This window comes from Lepidochelys kempii, chromosome 1, assembly GCF_965140265.1.
Source record: "Lepidochelys kempii isolate rLepKem1 chromosome 1, rLepKem1.hap2, whole genome shotgun sequence".
In the NCBI taxonomy this organism is placed as follows: Eukaryota; Metazoa; Chordata; order Testudines; family Cheloniidae; genus Lepidochelys; species Lepidochelys kempii.
In genome coordinates, this window is record NC_133256.1 from 303,920,347 (window position 1) to 303,943,395 (window position 23,049).

General features: G+C 43.1%; 1 protein-coding gene and 1 long non-coding RNA gene across 2 annotated transcripts in view; one reads left to right on the top strand and one right to left on the bottom strand.

Moving 5' to 3' along the window:
• Window positions 1–20,240: 20,240 nt before the first annotated feature.
• Window positions 20,241–22,990, bottom strand: LOC140905237 (uncharacterized). The gene is made up of 2 exons (XR_012156801.1): window positions 22,536–22,990; window positions 20,241–21,727 (listed from the first exon to the last, which is right to left on the bottom strand). It is a non-coding gene; the product is annotated as an uncharacterized lncRNA (long non-coding RNA).
• The window catches only part of TES (testin LIM domain protein), a 41,935-nt gene continuing 40,932 nt past the window's right edge, over window positions 22,047–23,049 (top strand). The window contains exon 1 of the mRNA XM_073328141.1: window positions 22,047–22,512. Coding sequence (XP_073184242.1) covers window positions 22,486–22,512 — 27 coding nt within the window. The 5' untranslated portion in view covers window positions 22,047–22,485. The remainder of the gene's footprint in view (window positions 22,513–23,049) is intronic.

Sequence of the window (23,049 nt, forward strand, 5' to 3'; positions counted from 1 at the left end):
GCTTTGGGCTCCATCCCCAGGACCCATTCCTCAGCCGCTGGGCTTTGGGATCTGACCACAGGGATTCAGGCTCCAGCCTCCCACTGCCTCCCCTGGCCATCCACCCGGTTGCCCCTCACCCCCCGTTGCCTCACCCAACCCCTATCCAGGATTTAGTTTGTCTCCAGGCTTGCCTGGGATGAGTAAGTCTGCTGTGAAAAGTGATACTTGTATGTCTGTTGCTAGCTAGTAAGTCTGTTGTGATATTAACGGACATACAAGTATCACTTTTCACAACAGACTTACTAGCTAGCCATAAATAAATTACAATGATTTGGACATATATATCTGCATATTTATTTGTTTTTCCTAAAGCTAATCAAGTATTTTAGAAAAAAACATGAAAGCGGACACCAGCAAGAGTTGGTGGCCACACTCTGAGGCCACCAAAGGATTTTTCCTGAGAACCCCTGCTCTAGATGCTACCTTTGGTAGGAGAGTCTTGCATACTGTAATCTGTTAATCAGATTTTTTTTCTCTGTATCTGCCTTAGTGAAAATGATTGGGAGCAGAGGAACTAGACTCTCCACTTCCCAGCTGGGTATCCTAACCACCAAGCTACCAAGTCATTCTCATTCACCTGTTAGGGTTAAAGCTGATTGAAGTGGCGGGGGAGGGGAGGGGGAGAATACAAAACTGGATGACTGGGCAACAAAATAGCAGATGAAATTCAACATTGATAACTGCAAAAGTAGTGCACATTGGAAAAAATAATCCCAACATGGGTTCTAAATTAGCTGTTAGCACTAAAGAAAGAGATTTTGGAGTCATCGTGGAGAGTTCTCTGAAAACTTAATATGCAGCAGCTAACAGAATGTTAGGAACCATTAGGAAAGGGATAGATAAGACAGAAAATATCATCATGCCATGATATAAATCCATGGTGTGCCCACACCTCGAATACTGTATCCAGTTCTGGTCACCCTATCTCAAAAAGGATATAGTGAAATTGGTTCAGATAAGGGCAACAAAAGATGATCAAGGGTATGAAACAGCTTCCCTATGAGGAAAGACAGCAAATATTAGGGCTGTTCATCTTAGAAAAGAGACAATTAAGGGGAGGGGGTGTGATAGAGGTCTATAAAATCATGAATGGTGTGGGAAAAATGTGTTATTTACTCTTTCCCACAATACAAAAACCAGGGGTCACCCAATGAAATTAAAAGGCAGCAGGTTTAATACAAACAAGAGGAAATACTTTTTCACACTATGCACAATGAACCTGTGGAACTGATTGCCATGGGACGTTGTGATGTTCACAGTATAACTGGGTTCAGAAAAGAACTAAATAAGTTCTTGGAGGATAGGTCCATCAATGGCTATTAGACAAGGTGGTCAGGGATGTAACCCATGCTGAGGGCCTCTGACTGCCAAAAGCTAGGAAAGGAAGACAAGAGTGGATCTCTCCAAAATTGCCCTGTTCTGTACATTAACCCTGAAGCTCTGGTAATGGCCATTATCAGAGACAAGATACTTGGCTAGATGAACCACTGGTCTGACCCAGTATGGTTGTTCTTATGTTCTCTCTGGCCCAAAGACTATTTAAGTATTTATCCACAGCGGAACAGTCATTGGGCCACAGAGAGAATGACTCCGTAGCTTGGTGGTTAGGGCACCCATCTGGGAGATGAGACACCCAGAGTCCAGTCCTCCTGCTTCAGTCACTTTCATTATTTACCCAGAGTGGAACAACTTCAACAGGAGAGATGGAGGGAGCCTCCCATCAGAATATCCCATAGATCAGCAGTCAGAGAATCTTCCTGAGAAGTGTGAGACCCCTCTTCAAATCCTTTCTCCCCTTCAGGCAGAGGGAGGAATTGAACCTGGGTCTCCTACATCCCAGGTAGTGCTCTAACCACTGAATTAAAAGTTTAAGGTATGCAGCAGCACTGCTTCCTCCTGCTCCAGTCATTTTGTGCAAGGCAAGGCAGGCATCTAATTTATTCCTGGAAGAAACACATTAGACACCTGACACCACAAGACAAGTTCCAGTTCAGGGATCAGTAAGCAGAGTTAGGCACCTCCCTACAGTCCAAACTTAAGTACCTATCTCTGGGAAGGGCTTAAGACACACTCCTCTTTTTGGCATCTCCCATAGACTAGTTTAGCCAGCTCTCCACCCAGCATGCTGTCTTTTGTGGATTGCATTCTAAGTGTCTCTCTCTCCCTATTCATTGTACAGGGAGGCTAGGCACCTACCTCAAGATTTGTGGATTGCACTGTTGTTCCTGTGATTTTTAGGCACCATAACACTCAGCATTGCAATGCCTAAATCCCTTGTAAATCGAGGCCATAGTTCCTGCTAATTTCTTGAAGTAATCCCCCCTTTCTACCAAAATTATTTCTTATCTGGATTAAACGTGACCAGCTGCCTTTCATTCATGTACCTGTCTCACTCAGGTATTTGATCATCTGAGTGACAGCACTGTCTTCAAAGAGAGAAAGATGTGTGTCATCAGATGGGGTGCCCTAGAAGTGGCCTCTCATGGCCTCAGGGAAGCCCCTGTCTCAGTCTCCCCATTCAAGGGACTTCAATAAATCACAAATAATTTTGTCCATTCATGCCCCTTCTTAGTTTCTCCTTTATTAAAATAACAAACATTCAAACACAAAGTTCTCAAGTCCCTCCATTTACCTCTTTGTCAAGTCATTCCCAGACCTTTCCTACCTGTACTTTCACTCCCCAACTCCAAGGTTTCTCTGATGGAGCCTGCTTACTCCCAACAGCCTCTCTGTTCCACTCTGCTCTCCCTGAGATCCTCCTCTCTGCAGCTTCCCACTGCTCGTTATAGGTCCATCAGGTAATCCCTGATCAAGCTTCCTTAGTAACAAGGGTTGGTGGGCCCGGGCACTGGCCTTAATGGGCAAGCCACCCTGTTACAATGTGGATGTATTGTAGACAGTGTCTCAGAATCTGCCTTAGTGATCTAACAATTATGTTGATAAAAGAAGACAGGACTGAACCTGTGACACTGCACAGGTAGACTCTCAGGGAGGAGCAGCAGTACCTCAAAAATACTACCATCACTAGCATACTTGTTGGAGGTCACGGACATCTCTGGCCAGGGAGCCTGAAGAGGCCTGTAGAGCAGGGGTCTCAAACTCAATTTACCTTAGGGCCAGTGCCAGTCTTCAAATCCTTCCAGCAGGCCAATGTCACTGAAGATGATGTTCAGAAAAGAAAACTGTATTTTTTATTTCGAATTTCTTAGGAATAATAAAACTGTCATACAACTTTATACAATTCTTTGCCTGCTAGAGAGTTTTTAGTGTTTGTCAGACACCTGGCAACACTTCAGTTCTGTCAGTTTGTTGATGTTTGGCCTCAGTGACTGAGCAGTTGAAACCTTCAGGGCTGCAGCAAGGTGGGCATCGGATAGCTGTGTTCGGTATTTTGACTTGTTTATATTTATTGTGGAAAAAAGTGATGCTGCCTCCATGGCTGACTCTGCCCAGAGACTAGTGATGGTATCTCCATCCCTCTCCCCCAGCCAATAGGAGCTGCGGGGGGCGGTGCCTGCAGCAGACATTGCCAGCAGCATGGCTGCATGCGTCTTTCTTCCACAGGCCGCAGTGCGGAGGTTGCCGCAGATGGCCCACGGGCCGGGACTTTGAGACCTCTGCTGTAGAGGCCAAAGCCAAGGCCAAGCCAATATTGTACACAATGCATCTGGAATTGGGGTATACAAGATATGGTCAGTTCAAAGTCTGGACTAAGATTTCAATGCGATTTATGCTCAATCATCTGTTTCCAAATGAAAGCAAAGTTCAAACATTCAAAATCAGACACTATGCCTCACACTGCATGTACTTGGCCAAATTCATCACTGGTATTACTCAGCTGGAGACAGTGGAGTCACATCAGAGATGAATTTGGCCCCTGTTTAGTAAAGTATACATTTAACAACCTAACTAGTAACAGAAATATTTGTATCATAGGGCCAATTCAGCCCTTGCGTAAATGAGAGCATCTCCCATCAAAGTCAATATAAATTAGGTACACTTACATCTCAGCTGAACTTGGCCCTGTACATGTAATGTGGACAGCAGTGCAAGTAGGGCAGAATGGTCCGGTATGCTGGGTGGCCTCACCTAGGAAGCTCCTCTGGCACAGCTGTACAGCCCCCAGACTTTCCATGGAGGGTCTCCTCTGTCTGTACAGCAGCCCCATCAGAGGACAGGGCTGGGGCCGGGTCTGGGGTGGGTGTAGCTGCCGGAGGTTGCCGGCGTTCTGCTCCTTTCCCCGCTGCAGTCCCCAGGAGAGCCCTGATGGCGTGGCTGTACCCGCCCCAGTCCCGCCCCAAGTAAGGGGGGGTGGATCAGGGGGAGGGGATGGGGAGAGCGTGGGGGCCCCAGGAACAAGGTAGGGAGGAGTCATGTGAAGGGTCACGTAAGGAGGTCATGTGCCCCCCATATCCCCTGTACCATTAAGAAATGGATTCCACTTGCACTGCTGAATGTGGATGAGTTAATCTTATTGTGACATTCTTATTTCCCCGGTCCCTGTTTTATAACTTTTGGCATTTTTAGTTCTAATTTTACTCTTGCATTGATATTTACAATCTGCCCTGTACAAGAGGTGGTGCAGGAGCAGTGCAAGAAAGGAATCCCAAGTTCTGGAGAACCACAGAGGTTGCATGTCTTCCTTCCCTAAACAGCTGTGCCACAATCTGATCCATATATATTTTATATTGTAATTAGGACTGTCATTTTCTCATGGCTCTTTTTAATTTTAATTTTATTTATCGGAGAGAATCAGAGGGGTTTTGTGACAAGAAGTGCAAAAGTAAAAGAAATATAGTTTTCAAAATGTCAAAAGTCTTGGGCACTATTTTGCACCCACCACAACCTTTATTTTTTCCATTACTTTTATTGCAAATAACAAAATATGCCAAGTGGACAGTTCTGTGGGTAACAGTGGACAATTCTGAACAGACGTGTTGCCGTATTGGAGCTACATTTTAAAACCCAGTCTGACTCTCCAAATTCTTTTTTTCTGGATTGGGGGGACCTTTAAGACTCATTGGAGGACTTAATCTCTTGAAGATAATTGTTGGTAAGCTCCTTTTCTCCAATAACCCTTTAGACGCTCAAAACTTAAATTTGCAGTTTTCAAGGCTCGCATTGAAGTCTCTTCCCCTATTTGTCATTCACCCTCCTCCCGCCCACTCATATACAGGCAGAAAATACAAATTACAAAAAACAAAAGCAAAAACAAAAAACCCCCACTAACCATGGGCTGTTTTTTTTTGTTCGTTTGTTTCGTTTTTTGTAAAAATTGTTGGTTCCAAAACTCTTATGGCAGCCATGTCAGAAGTCCAGCCTTAATTAGAATATGAAAATAGCAAATATAATCAGCCTAGACTATTTCTGGCTTTACAAATTTAAATCAGAATTATACCAGGAGGTTAATACAAAGTCACTAATATATTATGAAGTTCTCCTAAATGATGTGAAAGTCTCTAAAGTAAACAGAATAATCACAGATGTCTCAAGAGCAAGAATGTTTTTAATGTAAATGCCATATTTAAGACCTTGATATTAATAACGTATGTGTCAGATTAACAAGCCACTGATGCAGTATAAAGAGGCTTCTAATTACAGTGACAACACTGTGATTTGTGAAAAATGTTTAATAATGTGCAAATGAATGACTGCTAACTTGCATTCAGATTTACTAAGAGCTTTGCTTATATTTGATGTTTGATAATCTTGTTTTGAAAACAGGGTTTGAATTGCAGCTCAAATTCAAAAGGAAAAAATACAGGTTTTCCAAATGCACAGCAGCATCTTTGCATATAGCTATGAACAGACCTCTGTAATTGGGGCACAGGATAAGTCAAGTCCCATTGTCACTTGTAGTAATTTGACCTAGCCAAGGATCTGATCCAAAGCTTGTAGATATCAGTGGGAATTTTTCTGTTAATCTGAATCGGTTTTGCATCAAACCCCAAATGAATTCTCCTCCTTAAAATGTTATCCTCTCAAAAGAGGAGAATAGCCTGGAACAGCAGAATTAGATAAACGTCTTATCAGCTATTTCTAATATCAGGTCATTTTCAAATTCTGGGATTCATTACTGCCATATAATCTATTTGAGATTGACCCTGTTTACCACATTATCTGAGGAACTCTTAGTCTGTAATGTATTTATTCCCATGACACTCTGTGAAGCACTCAAGTTCCTTTTGGAAATTTTTACCATATGTGATTTTTCCAAGGCCACATAAGAAGCCTGGGATTGACCACAGAACTGAACTTGGGTGTCCTGAGTCCAAGGCTAGTTCCCCAACCACTGGACAATCCTGCCTCTCCATTAATCAGAATGGCTTTTACAACTATAAAACTGGAGTAATGCTGTGGTGACTCAGGAACATTGTGTGTCCATTTTTTACCTTTATTCCCACACCACAAGTGTGCAGGAGACTTACACATTCACTGTATTATTTTAAATTGTAAATTTTCATTTTAGATTCACTAGCAGATCATTGAGACGAACATACTTGACCATTGTCTCACTTCAAAGCAAACATGTAACTTACAATGTCATCTCTCTTTAAAGACTGACATGCACAAGTAGGATAAGATAGTTTGAGTAACAATGAATGTGATTTTGAAACTAGGTGACAGATGAGTGACAATTTCAATCCTGAAAGAGATGACTCCTATGCTCTAGGGAAGCAGGAATGCAGATAACTTGAAATTACATGCGATCTCAACTGACCATTTCCTTCCAGCATAAATCACTTCATACATAAACCTTCATAGGCATGTCGTAATTCCCCAGAAAGAGCTATTTGTTGGAGTTTAATATACCCACCCTACACACACCCACATCATATATCATTTGAACGTTTATTTTATGGATGTTTAGATGAGGTTTCATGTGAAGATCTCAGGTGGTGCTGTAAGCCTGTATACAAGGTGAAACAATGGTACCCAAAATGAGAAACTAATTTTTTTGCATAGCCCCCAAAACACTGCATCATAACTATAACTATTGTTTTCACTGTTTAAGTTAATTTCAGCATCTTAATTTGATGTTTATTGGTCAAAGCTAGCAAACAATAATGTATTAAAAGATTTTTATTGGTTTTGTATGGGCAAATATTTTTTCAGTCAGCATGGATTTGTCAAATTGTGTTAAAACAAGCTAATAGCTTTCTTTGACATGGTAACAAGCCTTGTGGATGGGGGAAAGCAGTAGATGTGATATATCTTTACTTTAGTAAGTCTTTTGATACTGTTTTGCATGACCTTCTCATAAACAAATTAGGGAAAATCAACCTAGATGGAGCTACTATAAGGTGGGTGCATATCTGTTTGGAAAACCATTCCCAGAGAGTAGTTATCAGTGGTTCATAGTCATGCTGGAAGGGCATATAAAGTGAAGTCCCACAGGGATCCAGTTCTGGGTCTGGTTCTGCTCAATATCTTCATCAATGATTTAGATACTGGCATAGATAGTACACTTATAAAGTTTGTGGATGATACCAAGCTGGGAGGGGTTGCAAGTGCTTTACAGTATAGGATTAAACTTCAAAATGATCTGGACAAACTAGAGAAATAGTCTGAAGTAAACAGGATTAAATTAAATAAGGACAAATGCAAAATACTCCACTTGGGAAGGAACAATCAATTGTGCTCCTACAAAAATGGGAAATGACTGCCTAGGAAGGAGTACTGCAGAAAGAGATTTGGGGGTCATAGAGGATCACAAGCTAAATATGAGTGAACAGTGTAACACTGTTGCAAAAAAATAAAACATAATTCTTGGATGTATTAGCAGGTGTGTTGTAAGCAAGACACGAGAAATAATTCTTCCACTTTACTCTGCGCTGATTAGGCCTCAACTGGAGTATTGTGTCTAGTTCTGGGCACAACATTTCAGGAAAGATGTGGACAATTTGGAGAAAGTCCAGAGAAGAGCAACAAAAATTATTAAAGGTCTAGAAAACATGACCTATGAGGGAAGATTGAAAAATCTGGGTTTGTTTAATCTGGAGAAGAGAAGACTGAGAGGCGACATGATAACAGTTTTCAAGTACATAAAAGGTTGTTACAAGAAAGAGGGAGACTAACCTCTGAGGCAATGGCTTTCAACCTTTACAGATTACTGTACCCCTTTCAGGAGTCTCATTTGTCTTGTGTACCTCCCCCCTAAGTTTCACCTCACTTTAAAACTACTTGCTTACAAAATCAGACATAAAAAGTCATAGCACACTATTACTGAAAAATTGCTTACTTTCTCATTTTTACCATAGAATTATAAAATAAATCAATTGGAATATAAATATTTTACTTACATTTCAGTGTATAGTATATAGAGCAGTATAAACAAGTCATTGTATGAAATTTTAGTTTGTACTGACTTCCCTAGTCCTTTTTATGTAGCCTTTTGTAAAACTAGGCAAATATCTAGATGAGTTATGTACCCCATGGAAGACCTCTGCATGGCCCCCAAGAGTACATGTGCCCCTGGTTGAGAACCACTGCTCTGAGGATAGGCAAGAAGCAATGGACTTAAATTGCAGTAAGGGTGGTTTAGGTTTGACCTTAGGAAAACTTCCTAACTGTCAAGATAGTTAAACACTGGAATAAATTGCCTAAGAAAGTTGTGGAATCTCCATCACTGGAGATTTTTAAGAGCAGGATAGACAAACACCTGTCAGGGATGGTTTAGATAATATTTAGTCCTGCCTTGCGTGCAGGGGACTGGACTAGATGACCTCTCGAGGTCTCTTCCAGTCCTATGATTAAGCTGTTTAGCATGTGACAAAAGTGGCGAATATCAACATTGTGCAATATACTAACATGATATGTTTTCACAGGACATATTCCTAGTGGTCAAAGTATCTCACAAGTGATTATAATAGTTGTCTATATTTTCAAGTGAAATTTGCTGACCAGATCAGGTTGTGTACCAATAGCAGTAGATTGCGTGCCCATAGTTTGTACTTCTTAGTGAATGGACATGAATGTACATGTATGTACATGTATGTACACAAGCTTCTGTGTGTAAGCTTGTGTACATACAATGTAGCATCTACTCTGCCTGGTAGAAGGTTTAAATTGAAATTGCCTAGGCATGCAGGATTAGCCTTTGGAATAATCTAGAAACTAGCTTTCAGTGACACTTATGCATAGGTCAGTATTAGTGTTAGAGATGACAATACTCAGCTTCATATTACAAATATTCAAAAGCTATGAGAGAAAGAAATGAACTAACAAGAAATAGTGAAGATCAAAATCCACAAACCCTGTGCACTGAAGAGGGATGAACACCATGTTATAGCTCTTACCAACCATGTCATCAACAATATAACAAACCCATTCAACTGTGAATCACATCCAGAGGTGGCTTATCAAAACACATGGCATACGTCTAACAAGGATACAAGAATCCCTACTGAAAATGGCAGATATTGGTCAAGAACAAATGGAGAGATTTGTGAGAGATGCACTTTGATTCTGGTGGGACATATGTCTTGATAGGGCTAGAGAAGCTACCTGGCATCAAAACATTTGCTGACATGGGCAAGAAGACCAAATTTAAGTCTGTTAAGGGACAGACAATCACAGCAACTATCAGTCTATAAATTGTTTTCCCATACAGCTGTATCCGTAGCAAGATGCAAAGATGATGTTTCAATGGCAACTGTTCTTTGTTACCGAATAGGACCTGTGCCTATGTCCCTCTTCCATGCTGATGGAACAATGAGAAGGACATAGTTGAATTAGGGCATCAGCTGGAAGTTCAAGCTGAAAGAATCCATCAGCTAAGAACATGCAACAAAGAAACCACCATGTGGATCAGAGATGCCATAGCTGTCACACAAATGATGGCTGAAGACAAATTCCACACATTCAGTGAATTGGCTGCTGCATATTTGACGCAGATCCTAGAAGGATTTGACAAAGCTAATTCTGTAATCTTAGTCTTTGAGACAGATCTGACAACAGTAACTCTAAGAAAGCTGTAAAAGATAGCACTGGACAGGATCTAAGGTTGTATGCAAGACATATCAGGTGACTGGTGGACACCCCAAGCCTCCAAGGAAAAAGTTTCTAACATGGCATCCAACAAGCAGTCACTTGTAAAATTCCTCTGTGAATGTATGGTTCAAAATGCACTTGAGAGTGTAGGAGTACACCCAGCACAAACACTCCTCGTTGCTGGATGGTTTTCCAGTGGTGAAGTAGCAAAGTCCATCACCAATACAGGAGCTGGAGAAGCCCAAGACCCGTACAGTACTCAAGAGGAAGTGGACAGAAGGATGCTTATGCATGATGTATGTGCCAATATGGCTTTTGGGTCACTTGCTGTCAAAGGAATCATAGTAATTAGATCACCTGATACAGATGCTTTCGCCCTTACTGTTCACTGCTTCCAAGAATGGAATACAAAGATAAAATAGATTGAAACAGGCACTGTTAACAGCACAACCGACAAGCAAGCAGTTTATGATACACTCATTTCTGACTTCTGCAACATACTTCCTGCTATATGCACATTAAGGATGTGACTGTCATCCAAATTTGGTAGTGGGAAAAAATCTGTTTAATGTTGTCAAAACAAAGGTTGCTTACCACTTCAAATATCTTGCCAAATTGGGAGAGTGATGGACAAGCTGTGATTTCTGCAGCAAGGAAGTTGATAGCAGCACTGCATGACCAGAGTGAGAAAGAAAAGGAGACTCATGGAGACATGTATTGCTTGTGCCTCAATTGAGCCATCAAAAGGACAAGTCACTGGCCAAACTCCCACCATGTAAGGACAGTTCTGAAGAGCATGTCAGAAAAGCATCTTGGCAAACAAAGATTTGGATGTCTTCACGCATAGATAAACCAGCTATTGGGTCACCATTGCAACATGAGTGGAAAAATATGGATGATTAACCACTTCCTGTATTCTTCAAGGGCCCAGTGTCCTCTGAGCTTCTACAAAACCTTATCTGTGCATGTACCAGTAGGGGTTGCTGCACAATCAACTGTGTCTGTAGTCAGAACAATCTTCCCTGCATGGAACTGTGCACATGCCAAGGCAATGAAGATTATGGTAACCCACACACTCTCAAGAGAGATCATAACAAAATGATGATAATGACGTGAACTAGAAGTGTCAACAGTGCTATTAAATTTCAATGATACTTGCACAAATTAATTACTAGATTTTGTTTTACCCTTTAGATTGTTGTTGTGTTGCTTTGAGGTCACAACGAAATTTAATTTTATGTCTTGAATTAATAAAAAAGTAATTAAACAAACTGAAAATAATGCAAATATTCCAAAGTGGTCATTTTATCATGTTAATTATGTCATTATTTATCTCCATTTCTATGGTAACAACACCACTTGACAGCTCCACATCATACCTCATCTTAAAATAGACATAAGCAGCTTTCAAATAATGTTTAATGTGCATATGTGCAGAGAGGGTACATTAAGTTGACCAAATTGGTGGTGTATGCTGCTCACCTATCGAGACAAAAAATCCTACCTGTCCTAGATGAAAGAATGATGGGTTATTTCTCTTAAAAATTCATCAATTTTTGGGATCTTGCCCACATATCTTTGTCTTTAGTACTGATTAGTAAATTTTTTCATTGGTACAACTAGGCAAAATTGGATAGGAAATATATCCAAATAGGGTAGCTGACTGTGCAAAACCATTTTCAGTGGATTATAGTTTTATATTATAGAACTAGGTCAGACATTTATGTTGTATTCTTTAATTTTTGGCTAAACATAGAGAATTTACACCTAGAGAATGTATCAATTTAAATAAATAAATGACAAATCATTCATAGATACATAGATTACAAGGTCAGAAGGGATCACTGTGATCATCTACTCTGACGACCTGTATAACACAGGCCATAGAAATTTCCCAAATAATTCCTAGAGCACATGTCTTAGAAAAAAACATCCAATCTTCATTTTAAAATGGTCAGTAATGGAGAATCCACCACAATGCTGGGTAAATTGTTCCAATGGTTAATTAACTAAATTTCCCAGCTCAGCCACAACTCTTGCTGCTCCATGATTGTTCTTCAAGAAATGAGACTACAAAGGCATTTCAGAATACATCACATTTGCCCTTGGTTCTGCATTCATCATTGGAGGGTTGGAACATGCTACTCTTTCAATTTGGGAACTCAGAAAATGAGGAACACTTCAGTGGCCACCTATGAAGAGTTTGGTTTAAGTGACACACCCCATATCACATAAAAACTCTATGGCAGAGGCAAAGATAGAATACAGTTCACCAGAGTGGCATTCATCTGCCTAAGCCACAAGACCATCCTTTTTCCCCCCCTGCAATCCACTGTCTCATTTCGGGGATCCAACATTCAACCCTGATTCATTATCTAGGTACTATTCGTTCTGTATACTGAATGAGGCCATGGCCCTGTGGAAAGAATAGTATGTGATCATGTAATCACTTTACAATAAAACTTATGCATAAAGGGGGCAAATTAAGATCACATCAGCAGCCTTACTTTTGGCATTTCCTAACTTTTGACTGCTTGGCTTTGCAACCTGAATGTCCTTTTAATGCAGTAGTTTGTATGTAATTTCCTAGGTCTTTAAAAAAGCAGACTGAAAGAGTGGAAAGAAAAGAAAAGGTCTGAAATTCCAGTAGCAGAGTTCGTCAGCAGAGTTTAGAGCACTCCTCACCAGTCTTTGATTCCTCAGCTCACCTCATTCCTTCATCCCAATCCTCCATCTCGGTCTTTACCACCACCACCATCCACGACCATCACCAGCTCTCCAGGCATGGCTTTTTGACCTCTGCATTCCAGTCAAGATGTGTCTACCTTCTCCTCCTTGCATGCTTCCTAGTTGCCAGGAGGGGGGCATTGATCATGGGAGATACAGTCTTCCAGCTATCCGTTCCAGCCACAGCAGCTGGTAACAGCAATTGTAGGGGAAAGTCCAGCTCATCCCCTGGGCTGGAGAATGCTCAGGACAGAAGCTTGGGAGAATTCAGCTGTAACAAGTCTCCTCTGAGCATGAGCTCATGGGCAAAACAAAGTATTTTCCCCTATTCTCGTTCTGAAAACAGCTGAGATTTTTTGGCTGAAAATAACAAATAAAAAAATAGCATGAAGCAGACACCCGGCATGGAAAATTTCATCCCAAAGGGATTCCGTATGGCAAAGGTAAAAGCAACTTGAAAGCAAGGGTCTTACAATGAAAAGTATTCAGCAACTTTAACTGCTACTTTTATTTATACGATGAAGGGCGAGGGGAAAGAGAAGAGAAAAGAAACAATGAGGTTGGGAACACTGCTTCAACTAAATATTTCCTTTCCTCATTGCTTTTTGTGTCTTGATCAGCTGGTTTGGTGATAAAGAACTGATGCTAAAAAATTGTATTTAAAATATGTTGGTTATGAAGCAATCAAAAGGTGGATGGGATAGGTGAGCTCAGATCTTAGTGATTCCTTTAGGAGAGAGAGATACAAGGGAATTTAGATGCAGTTAATAGAGCAGCACATGGACAAGGAGGACAGAGAAGATATGTGGGAAGTATAAAGCAAAGTATAAGCAAACGTTGTGAAAAAACCCTTATTTTGACTTTTTATTGTCTTATCTTACTAATGTATTACAAATCCTTTTCAGTCAGTATTAAGAGAGGTACGTAGGCACCTATACTCCAGATTTAGGCACCTAAATCCCAGTTTTGGCTCCACTGTTATCCACAAAACTCCTGCCATACCCCATAGGTGCCTAAACTCACTCGGTGCCTAAGTTTTCAGGGTAAAGGTTCCCTCCACACTTAAGTATCTGCCTCTGAGCACGTGCACTGCTTCCTCCCTCAAGACATCCAGATGCCTATCTCCCAATTAAACCCCAGAGCAAATCACAAACCAAGAGAAGATGGGCATTTGGCTGCCTAGCTCATACATGGGGAGATATCCAGTAGATAGTCTCTAAGCACATCTACTCAACCAGGTCCCACATAAAGTCTGGCTGGAGGAGGAGGAGTTGCTCGCCATGTAACTTTTAGCCTAGTGGTTAGAACACTTGCTGGGGATGTGGGACACCCAGGTTCAATTCACCCCTCTCTGCCAGAGGGGGAGAAACGATTTGAATAGGAGTCTCCCACCTCTTAGGAAGCTGCTCTAACCACTGAGCTATGGGATTTTCTTATTTGGGGACACCTCCTTTTTCCTTTTCCTCCAGCTGTTTTATGTGTGAAGCGAAGCAGGCACCTAACTCATTCCCTCAAGACGGGGTGCAGGTACCTCCAGGCAGCAGGTTCCTGGATTGCTAAGACAACATAGGTACCTCCCTGCAGCCCAGATTTAGGTGCCTCTCTCTGAGCCAGAGCTTAGCAAACACCCCTCTTGTTGGCATTTCCCATCGGAAGCTGAAGTGGCTCCCTGCCTAGTGTGCTGACTTTTGTGGATCACATTCATTGTACAGGGAGACTTGGTATCACAATTGGCTTTGTGTACTGCAGTGATATTCCTGTGCTTTTCTAGGCATTTAAAAGTTAGGTGCTGTGAGCCTCAGCATTGCAAATGCTCAAGTCCTTTCATGGATCCTACCCCTTGTGCTTAACTTCATGCCTGTCAATACTCCCTTTGAAAGCACTGGGACTAATCTAGAGTGTAAAGTGAAGCACCTATGTAAGTCTTTGCAGGATCAAGGCCTAACTACAGACAAGGCACAAGAAGTGAGTGTAAAACATGATGGTGTGGTTAGGCTCATGGCTGCTTGTGAGAGGTTTCTGTGTTAGAAGAAAGATACTGAGTAGGGGTGCCAACTTTCTAATCACACAAAACCAAACACCCCTGCCCCTTCTCTGAGCCCCTCTCCCTCCATCACTTGCTCTCCCCCACCCCCACTCACTTTCAATGGGTTGAGGCGGGGGTGGGGATGACGGCTCTGGCTGGGGGTGCGGGCTCTGGGATGGGGCCAGGGATGAGGGGTTTGGGGTAAAGGAGGCTGGCGCAGGGGGTTGGGGTGTTGGGGGAGGCATGCAGGCTCTGGGAGGGAGTTTGGGTGCGGGAGAGGACTCCGGACTGGAGCAAGGGGTTGGGGTGCAGGAGGGGGCTCAGGATCGAGACAGGGGTTGGCATGTCGGGGGAGGGGAGAGGCGTGGTTGCGGTTCCTGGCCAATGGGAGCTGCAGAGCCAAGACTTGGGGCAGGGGTAATGTACGGAGCCTCCCTGGTCTCCCATGTGCCTAGGGGCCACAAGGGCCTGGCGGCTGCTTCCGGGAGCCGTGCAGAGCTAGGGCACGCAGGGAGCCTGCCTTAGCCCCGGGCCCTCGCTGCACTGCTGACTGGACTTTTAATGGCCCGGTCACCAACGCCAACCAGAGCCACCAGGGTCCCTTTTCAACCAGGCATTTTGGTCGAAAACTGGACGCCTGGCAACCCTAATACTGAGTCTGTTTTTTTAATTCATAATAGACCTAGAGGTCTCTCCAGCAAAAGGCTTAAGAACAAGGGGCTGTCCAAGTTGCCTTTAGAAACACTTCAGCATATGAGGGATGTGGTGAATTACACATAAGAAGCTAAAAACCTATTGCTATTGCTACCTACAGCAATTACTGCTGTAATTCCAGTTTTAAATTTTAATTGAGTCCCAAATACGGAAAAAGTTTTCCATGGATGGGTCTCAGTGCCCACAGGAAAGGGTTCTGCAGGTACAGGATTCTGTCCACCCAGAGCAATCTGCAGGACTGGGGCCTAAATTGGTACTTAAAGTGGATACCTATAGCTACATTAGGGTAACTATGCCTTACTATTCCGTCATGAGAGTCTGAAGAAAGATTTGAGTGTGACAGTAACCGTTAAAGTACTGGAATAACAGGATGAAGGATATGAAAGGAGGGAAACATTTTAGCGTTTACCCTAGATAACTACTTCCAGTTTATTTGCAGATGTAGGGAGAGAACTACTTATCATTCTGATCAAAGCTTCTTCTAGGACTGTTCTATCAGGATTTTACAACTTCTCTCTGATTTATTGAGTAGTGCAGGGGGCCACTTCTCAGCTGGGAACCTCTTTTTCCAGTCTAGTTAGTTTTTCTGGGAATTAAATAAATAGAGGGGGAGACTTTGAGCTATTCAGTATTTCAAGTACTAGCCTGGCGATGCATGACCCTGACGGCATTATTAATCCACTTCAAGAAAATGCTCTAATTGTGCAGCCAAGCCTGGAGTTTTTCCTAGGGCTAAAAAAGGAATCAGTATTTAGGAGGGTTGATGCAAAGAGACTGTTTCCTAAGACCTAGCTGGCTGGGTCTGCTCGGGTGTGGCTGGCAAAGCTCACAATAGCCTGTAATACCGAATGGACAGAATATGTAAGTCAATTACTGTTTGTCTTAGCATTTGTAGCCAGAAAGCATGATCTCATGTTATGTGATGACTCTTCTTAAATAGTGTTTGAGCCCTTCTGGCAGATAGAGGTTACTAAATGATACTTTATACCATAAGAATAACTATTTTTCTGACTAGCTGGTCGTTACACTATTCCCTTATGAAAAAAAATGCAGTTAATCTCTAAATTACTACTAGTGAAAAAATAAGGGAGCTATGATGAGTGCTGGAGTCACCTTGCAAAGGAGGGAGTCCAAATGTAAGGTCTCATGATTTCATATTAGTGTTTTTTGCTATTGGATATTCTTTCAGTGACCTTTGGTCCAGATTATAACGAGAAAAAATGCTACGCTACTGACTTGATTAAAAGTCGGTGCATTTCTGAAAGCCGGTTTCTTTTTATTTCATTGTCTTTGTGCTTCTTAGGGCAGAAGATGCAGAAAACTAGATAAGTGTTCTGAATAAAGATAAGATAGAAGTATGTATATATAGTAAATACATGGAAACAAGGTAAGCAACAACACAACAAAAAGCACAGGTAAAATTAACCTAGCTGTCTCTTGGTTATTTTCTCACATCTTCATGTGAAGCAAATGGCACTTCTATGCACTGTCAAAAACCAAAGGAAATATTATGGAAACTATTATTGTGTAATCAGCTTTTCACAGAGCCAGGGAGTATCTCTGGCCTTATTTGGTACTTTTCTGACATTTTTTGGCTAACTTTATTTGTTTAAACTATAGATTGTTTGAACATATTAAATCGTGTTCAGGTAGGAGCAGTGCACTTCAGAATGTACCTAACTACTGATTTTGCTATTAGGAATAAAAGCTAGAGCACTAATAAGTGGACTGAAGAAGCAGCTCCATTTTCCCAGTAATTGATCTCTCCTCAAGCCATTACACCAGTATTTGTATCTGTTTAAATATAACAAGATAAATGTCATCCCTTTTTAGGGCTGAATTGTTTTCTGAAAACTACATTAATGTATTAATCCATGTTGAGGTAAAACAGACATCTGTATTTATGCTACACTTCAGATTATACTTAAGAAAAAAAATGTAAAAACACAACACTGTCATTTTCTATAACATATGAAGCTTTGAGTAAACAGCACAACCAAAAGAATTCAGCTGCAAGTTAAAGTGACATAGCCACTTTAAATGTTTAAATAAAAGAACTGTTTATTAAATATCAGCTTCACCAGAAGTGAATTTTAAACTTTATGAATAACCATTATGACATCATCCTACATCAGATTTAGGGTTGGATTTATCAAGGCATCTGTTTAATCTACCTACTGCATCTGGATTGTTACTTATAATGCACTCATTACTTTGGTACCTAGCCCTCCTGCCCTCCTAAAAAAACCACACCATCATCATCCTCATTGCTGTGGAACATGACGCAAATGCTGGTTATGTCAGCATCACAACTGCCAGCTGGTGCCTTCCACATTGCCTTTTCTTTCATTTCTCATCATGACATGACCTAAAGAGCCACCGTAGATCTAGGTTGCATCTACTCTATAGATCCCTTATTAGGAGCAGCTGCCTGCTACTAGAGTTCCAGAATAGAAGTCAATTGGAATTTTGTCATTACTTCAATGGGAGCAGGACTGAACCTTCAACAGCTGCTGTGATGTGGCCAAGATCCACAGGATCCTATATTAATCTTCCTTTCCCTGTAATAATGTCTCAGCAAACAATGGTAGTAGTAACATTTAAAAAAAACTCAGATTCCCTCCGTCCTTTTTGTAAATAGGAACAATTGACACACCTTCCCCTACTTTACATGCACTTTCTTTACAAATTTCAAGAGTTCAGAGCGTAACTATGACACACATAAATGTTTTATTTCAAACAATCAGGAAAGGTGGAATGTATTGCTTCAGATCTAAATAAATAGAATAACTGCTTCCATGCTAAGAGCCTTATCCAAAACCCATTTCATTCAGTGGAAAGATTCTCAGGGCTAGATTCACAAAAGGACTTAGGTGCCTAACTGCCACTTTGGGCACCTACATCCCAGAATCAGGCCCCACTGAGATACACAAAACCCCCACTTAGCTGCCCCCAAGGCCTTTTGGCTCCTAAACTTGCTCAGCACCTAAATTTTTGCAGTAAAAGTTCCCTAGAAGCCTGTTTTTCTCACTGTGCACATGTATACTGCAGCCCCAAGCTGGACATCTAGACACGTAAGCCCTAAAGTGAGACCCATCGAGAGACATTTGAGGCCCAGTACATGGTATTTGCAGGGGCCCCACCAATTCCCATTTCACCCCATTACAGATTTTTTTGGGGGTGGGGAGGGCCGAGCTCAGAGCCCCAATACAATTGTCTCCCTTTTCTCCCTCCCATCAGCCCTTCCTTCGAGTGTTGCACAAACTGGGGACAGATAGGTTTTCCTCAGCCTAACTTGCCTGCAGGGTCCAATCCAATAAGTGTGCTCAGAGCTTACACAAAACGTCTGGAGGAAAAGAACTTTCCTCAAAACTTGTAGCCCAGTGATTAGGGAACCCACCCAGGATGGGGGAAAACCCCAGTTCAAATCCCTTCTCTGCTTGAGTGGGAAAAGGAGTTGAACAGGGATCTGTCACCTCTCAGGTGAGTGCCCTTGCCACTGGGTTATTCTGATGGGGAGGGATCCCTCAATCCCTGTTTAAAAAGTCATTGTAGCTGGGGGACTTGACCCTGGCTCTCCCACCTCTCAAGTGAGTGCACAAACCACCAGGCTACAGAGGCATTTTCGTTCTTGCTTTTTCTTCTTTCATTAGTTATCCATAGAGGTACCTACCTCCAAGAGAGGGCTAAACAACCCAAAGAAGAAGGGTTTCAGAGTAGCAGCCGTATTCAGTCCACTGAATGCATCTGATGAAGTGAGCTTAGCTCACGAAAGCTTATGCTCAAATAAATTTGTTAGTCTCTAAGGTGCCGCAAATACTCCTTTTCTTTTTTCCAAAGAAGAAGGCATCGCCTCCCTGCAGCCCAGACTTAGGCACTGAACTCCTTGAGAGATGTGTAATTTAGGACACATCTCTCTTGCTGGAATCCCCCATGGTCTCCCATGGGATTGTGTAAACTACTGCCCAGGTGCCAGACTCAGTCTTTGTGAATCTGGCTGATTCTCTAGGTGCCTAAATCTGGGATTTAGGCAGCTAGGGTGGAATCCACAAAGCTATGTAGGCACCTAGGTCCCATACTACCACCCACAAAACTCCCACAAACCTTGTAGGCACCAAAACTCACTTAGTGCCTAAGTTTTTCAAAGTAAAAATTCTCTTGGCACTTAAGTTTCTGCTCCTGGGCATGCACATTGTTACCTCACTCAAGGCATCCAGACTCTTATCTTCTGCCTAAGCCCAAAGAGATTCATGAACCAGGGAACGTAGGCATTTGACCACCTAATTTTCCCATGGGGCTTCATCTGGCAGGCATGTTCAGAGGGCATCTACTGGCATCAGGCCCCATTTAAAAACCACCCAAGGAGATAGAACCCACCCTATAACTTTTAGCCCAGTGGTTAGACTAGTCACCTGGGATGTGGGAGACTGTGATGATTCTCAGGGTACATAGGACCAGGTTTACAAGGGTGCCGATGGCACCATGGCGCAGAGTTCACACTCAGAAGGGGAGAAGGGGCCCCACTCCACCCACTCGGCCTCTTCACCCTGAGGCCCCACCCACTGCTCGTTCCTCTCCGCCCCCTCCTCCCTGCTGAATCCACTGAAGTATTCCCCTGTGATATCCAGCTCCTGACAATAGCTACTCACAGAAATCCCAGATCCTCTTCCACCAAAGGAGCAGTGTATCCCAGTTTTACCTTAAATCACCATTCCTGTATCACACACAACACTTGTAATGAAACAAAAGACGGTTTATTTAAGAAAGAATAGAGACTCCAGTAGAAACAAGCGACAGTGATGGAAACAAATGGTTACAATACAAAAAAAAGTCAAAATGTGAATTAGGGCCTACACTTATTAGCAGTTACTTTTCCTATCTAATAAAGTAGGATTTCCCCCAAACTTCAATCTGTTGCAGAGTTGGCTGGCTTCACAGGAACCAGGATCTAATCTTTCATGAAAAACACTCCCACTCAACAATATATCACCTCAGTGAATGGATACAGAGTGCTTCTTTCCACTCTCAGGAAGGTGCTCTAACAACTGAGCTCTGGGATAATCTGATGTAGAGCTCTCTCAGTAGATCCAGTTGAAGCTGTTCCACTGTAGATAAATCCTTAAATGGTCAATGGACCACAGAGAGAAAGAGTGGGAATAACTCAGAGTCCCCCCTCTGCCAATCACTCTTTATTTCTCTCTTCACCAGGAGAGATGGAGGGAGCCCCTATCAGCCTATCCCACAGCTCAGTGGTTAGAGCAGCCTCCTGAGAGGTAGGGTTGCAGGAATTGAACCCTGGGTTTCCACCTCCCAGATGAATGCTCTAGCCACTGGGATAAAAGTTATAAGGGGGGTACCACCTCTATCTTTGTGTGGTTCAAGACAGGCCCATAACTGTTTCCCCCAAGAAACTATGTAGGCACCTAAGCACGGAGACAGGTCCTGGATGTGGATCACTAGCAGAGCTAGACATCTCCCTGCAGCCAGGATTTAGGCGCCTGTTTCTGAAAAAGGGGCAGGGCTTAACACATCAGCATCTCCCATTAGTCAGGTTAGGCATGCTCTCTTTTGTAGATCACATTTTAAGGCACCTCTCTCTCCCCATTCTATAGAGTCTAGGTGTCTAACTCTGCTTTGTGGATCACAGAACTGTTCTTAAAAAGAAAAGGAGTACTTGTGGCACCTTAGAGACTAACAAATTTATTTGAGCATAAGCTTTCGTGAGCTACAGCTCACTTGAGGGCTGTTCTTGTGATTTTGTAGGTGCCTACAAATTAGGAGAGTGTTGCAATGCCTAAATCCCTTTGTGGATTCCACCCCTAAGTACTTGTGTAAATCCCATTGTTAATGGAATTTTTAGAAGTGCCTGGGTGTCTGGCTGCCGAATGCCAATGGAGTTTTATATACCTACATACCTTGAAAAATCTGACTAAATCCCTTAGTGCCTAACTCCCCAATTTTCTAATCGCCTCTAGGCGCTATTAGAATACAAATTAGAATACAATAAACAAATCATAAAAGAGCAAAAAAGCGATGCCCCAGCCAAGCAGCCTACAATTAGCCAGATGGCGCAAACTGTAGCATAGACAGAGCCAAAATCTAACCCTCTGACGTTTTCTTTGCACAGAGCTTGTCATCTTGACATTCAGTTGAGCTGCTTCGTGACCGCAGTGATTTACCGGTGAAATTCCTTAGAGTGGGGCAAGCTGCCCACAGGCAGTAGAGCTGAAGGCAGAGGAAATACATTTATCAAAGGACAAGGCAAACCCCAGAAATCAAAACAGAGACTAGTTTCTGGCTGGGAAGTTATCCAACATATGAGGACAGTTTTAGAGAGGCAGGCCGTGATCCTGTCGCCTGCCAATACATCACTAGCTTTCAGGCCATTTCCCCTTCTTTGGGAGGAACCAAACTTCCAGGCGGATTTGCCCAAAGCTGGAGAGTTGTGCCAGCAAATACCTTCTCCATGACCTTATCAGCTGACTCAGTCTGTGAATGATTCAAAAGCCAAACCCCTCTGCCCCCATCCAACTTCGCAGCTCCTCCCAGACCGACACCTGGCTCCGAGCACGCAGAGGGCTGCCACGGTCTGCCGGTGCTGCGGCTGCACAGCGCCGACCCGGGGAGGCGGCAGTCCGGCACCCCTCTCCCCCGAGTCGGGCCTTTTGCGAGCCCCGAGCTGCGGCTGCTCAGCAGGCAAGCTAGCCGGAGCCCGGTGTGAGACTCTGATTGGCTCGCAGACCAGGGAGCTACAGGGGGATTGGCTGGGGAGCTGCCTTTGTTCCCTTTCTACTCCCTCCACGGCAGCCACTGCCGCAGGGCAGCGGAAGTTTGAGTGCAAGAGCTACGCTGGCTGCAGCGGCTGGCTGGGTGCAAGCAGGCGTGAGGCTAACGCAGCCCCCACCACATCCGCGTGCCGCTGGTGAGCGTCTCCCTGCTCTGACCCTTCGCTCGCCCAGCCTTGCTCCTAGCGGAGAGAGACAATGGACTTGGAGAGCAAAGTGAAAAAGGTAAGGGCGGGCCGCTGGGTTACCTGCTCCGGGCGCTCCTGGGGCGAACAGCGCCCCAGCTCCCCGCTGCTGCTCCTCATTGTTCTTTTCTTATATAGCAGCTGCTCTCCTCTCCCTCCTTCCTCCAGATCCATTGCCGCCGCTGTCCTGTCTATAGTGTCTGATCGGGAGGGGATAGATAAACTCACTACACGGAGTATGCACCTCCTGGTTCAGTCATAGCTAATGCGGGAGGGGCGGAGTGGGAACCACCCCCCCCACACACACAAACACGCACCCCAAAATCTTATGTTGTGCAGGATCTGCTTGAATTATGTTGACTTTGCCCCTCAAGCTGCTGCTAACTTCTCAAGGGAGCGAGAGTTGGGCCAGTTAATTGGGGCTCCGAGTTGGATCCGATTAGAATACAAGGTGAAGATCTCCAGACCCACAGAGCATGATGCATGGCCCCTCCCTGGTTCTCGCTCAGGTTTACTAGCTTTGCTGTTAGCGTTCAAAGACTCGTAAATGTGGGTAGTGGTGGAGGATGTGTGTGAA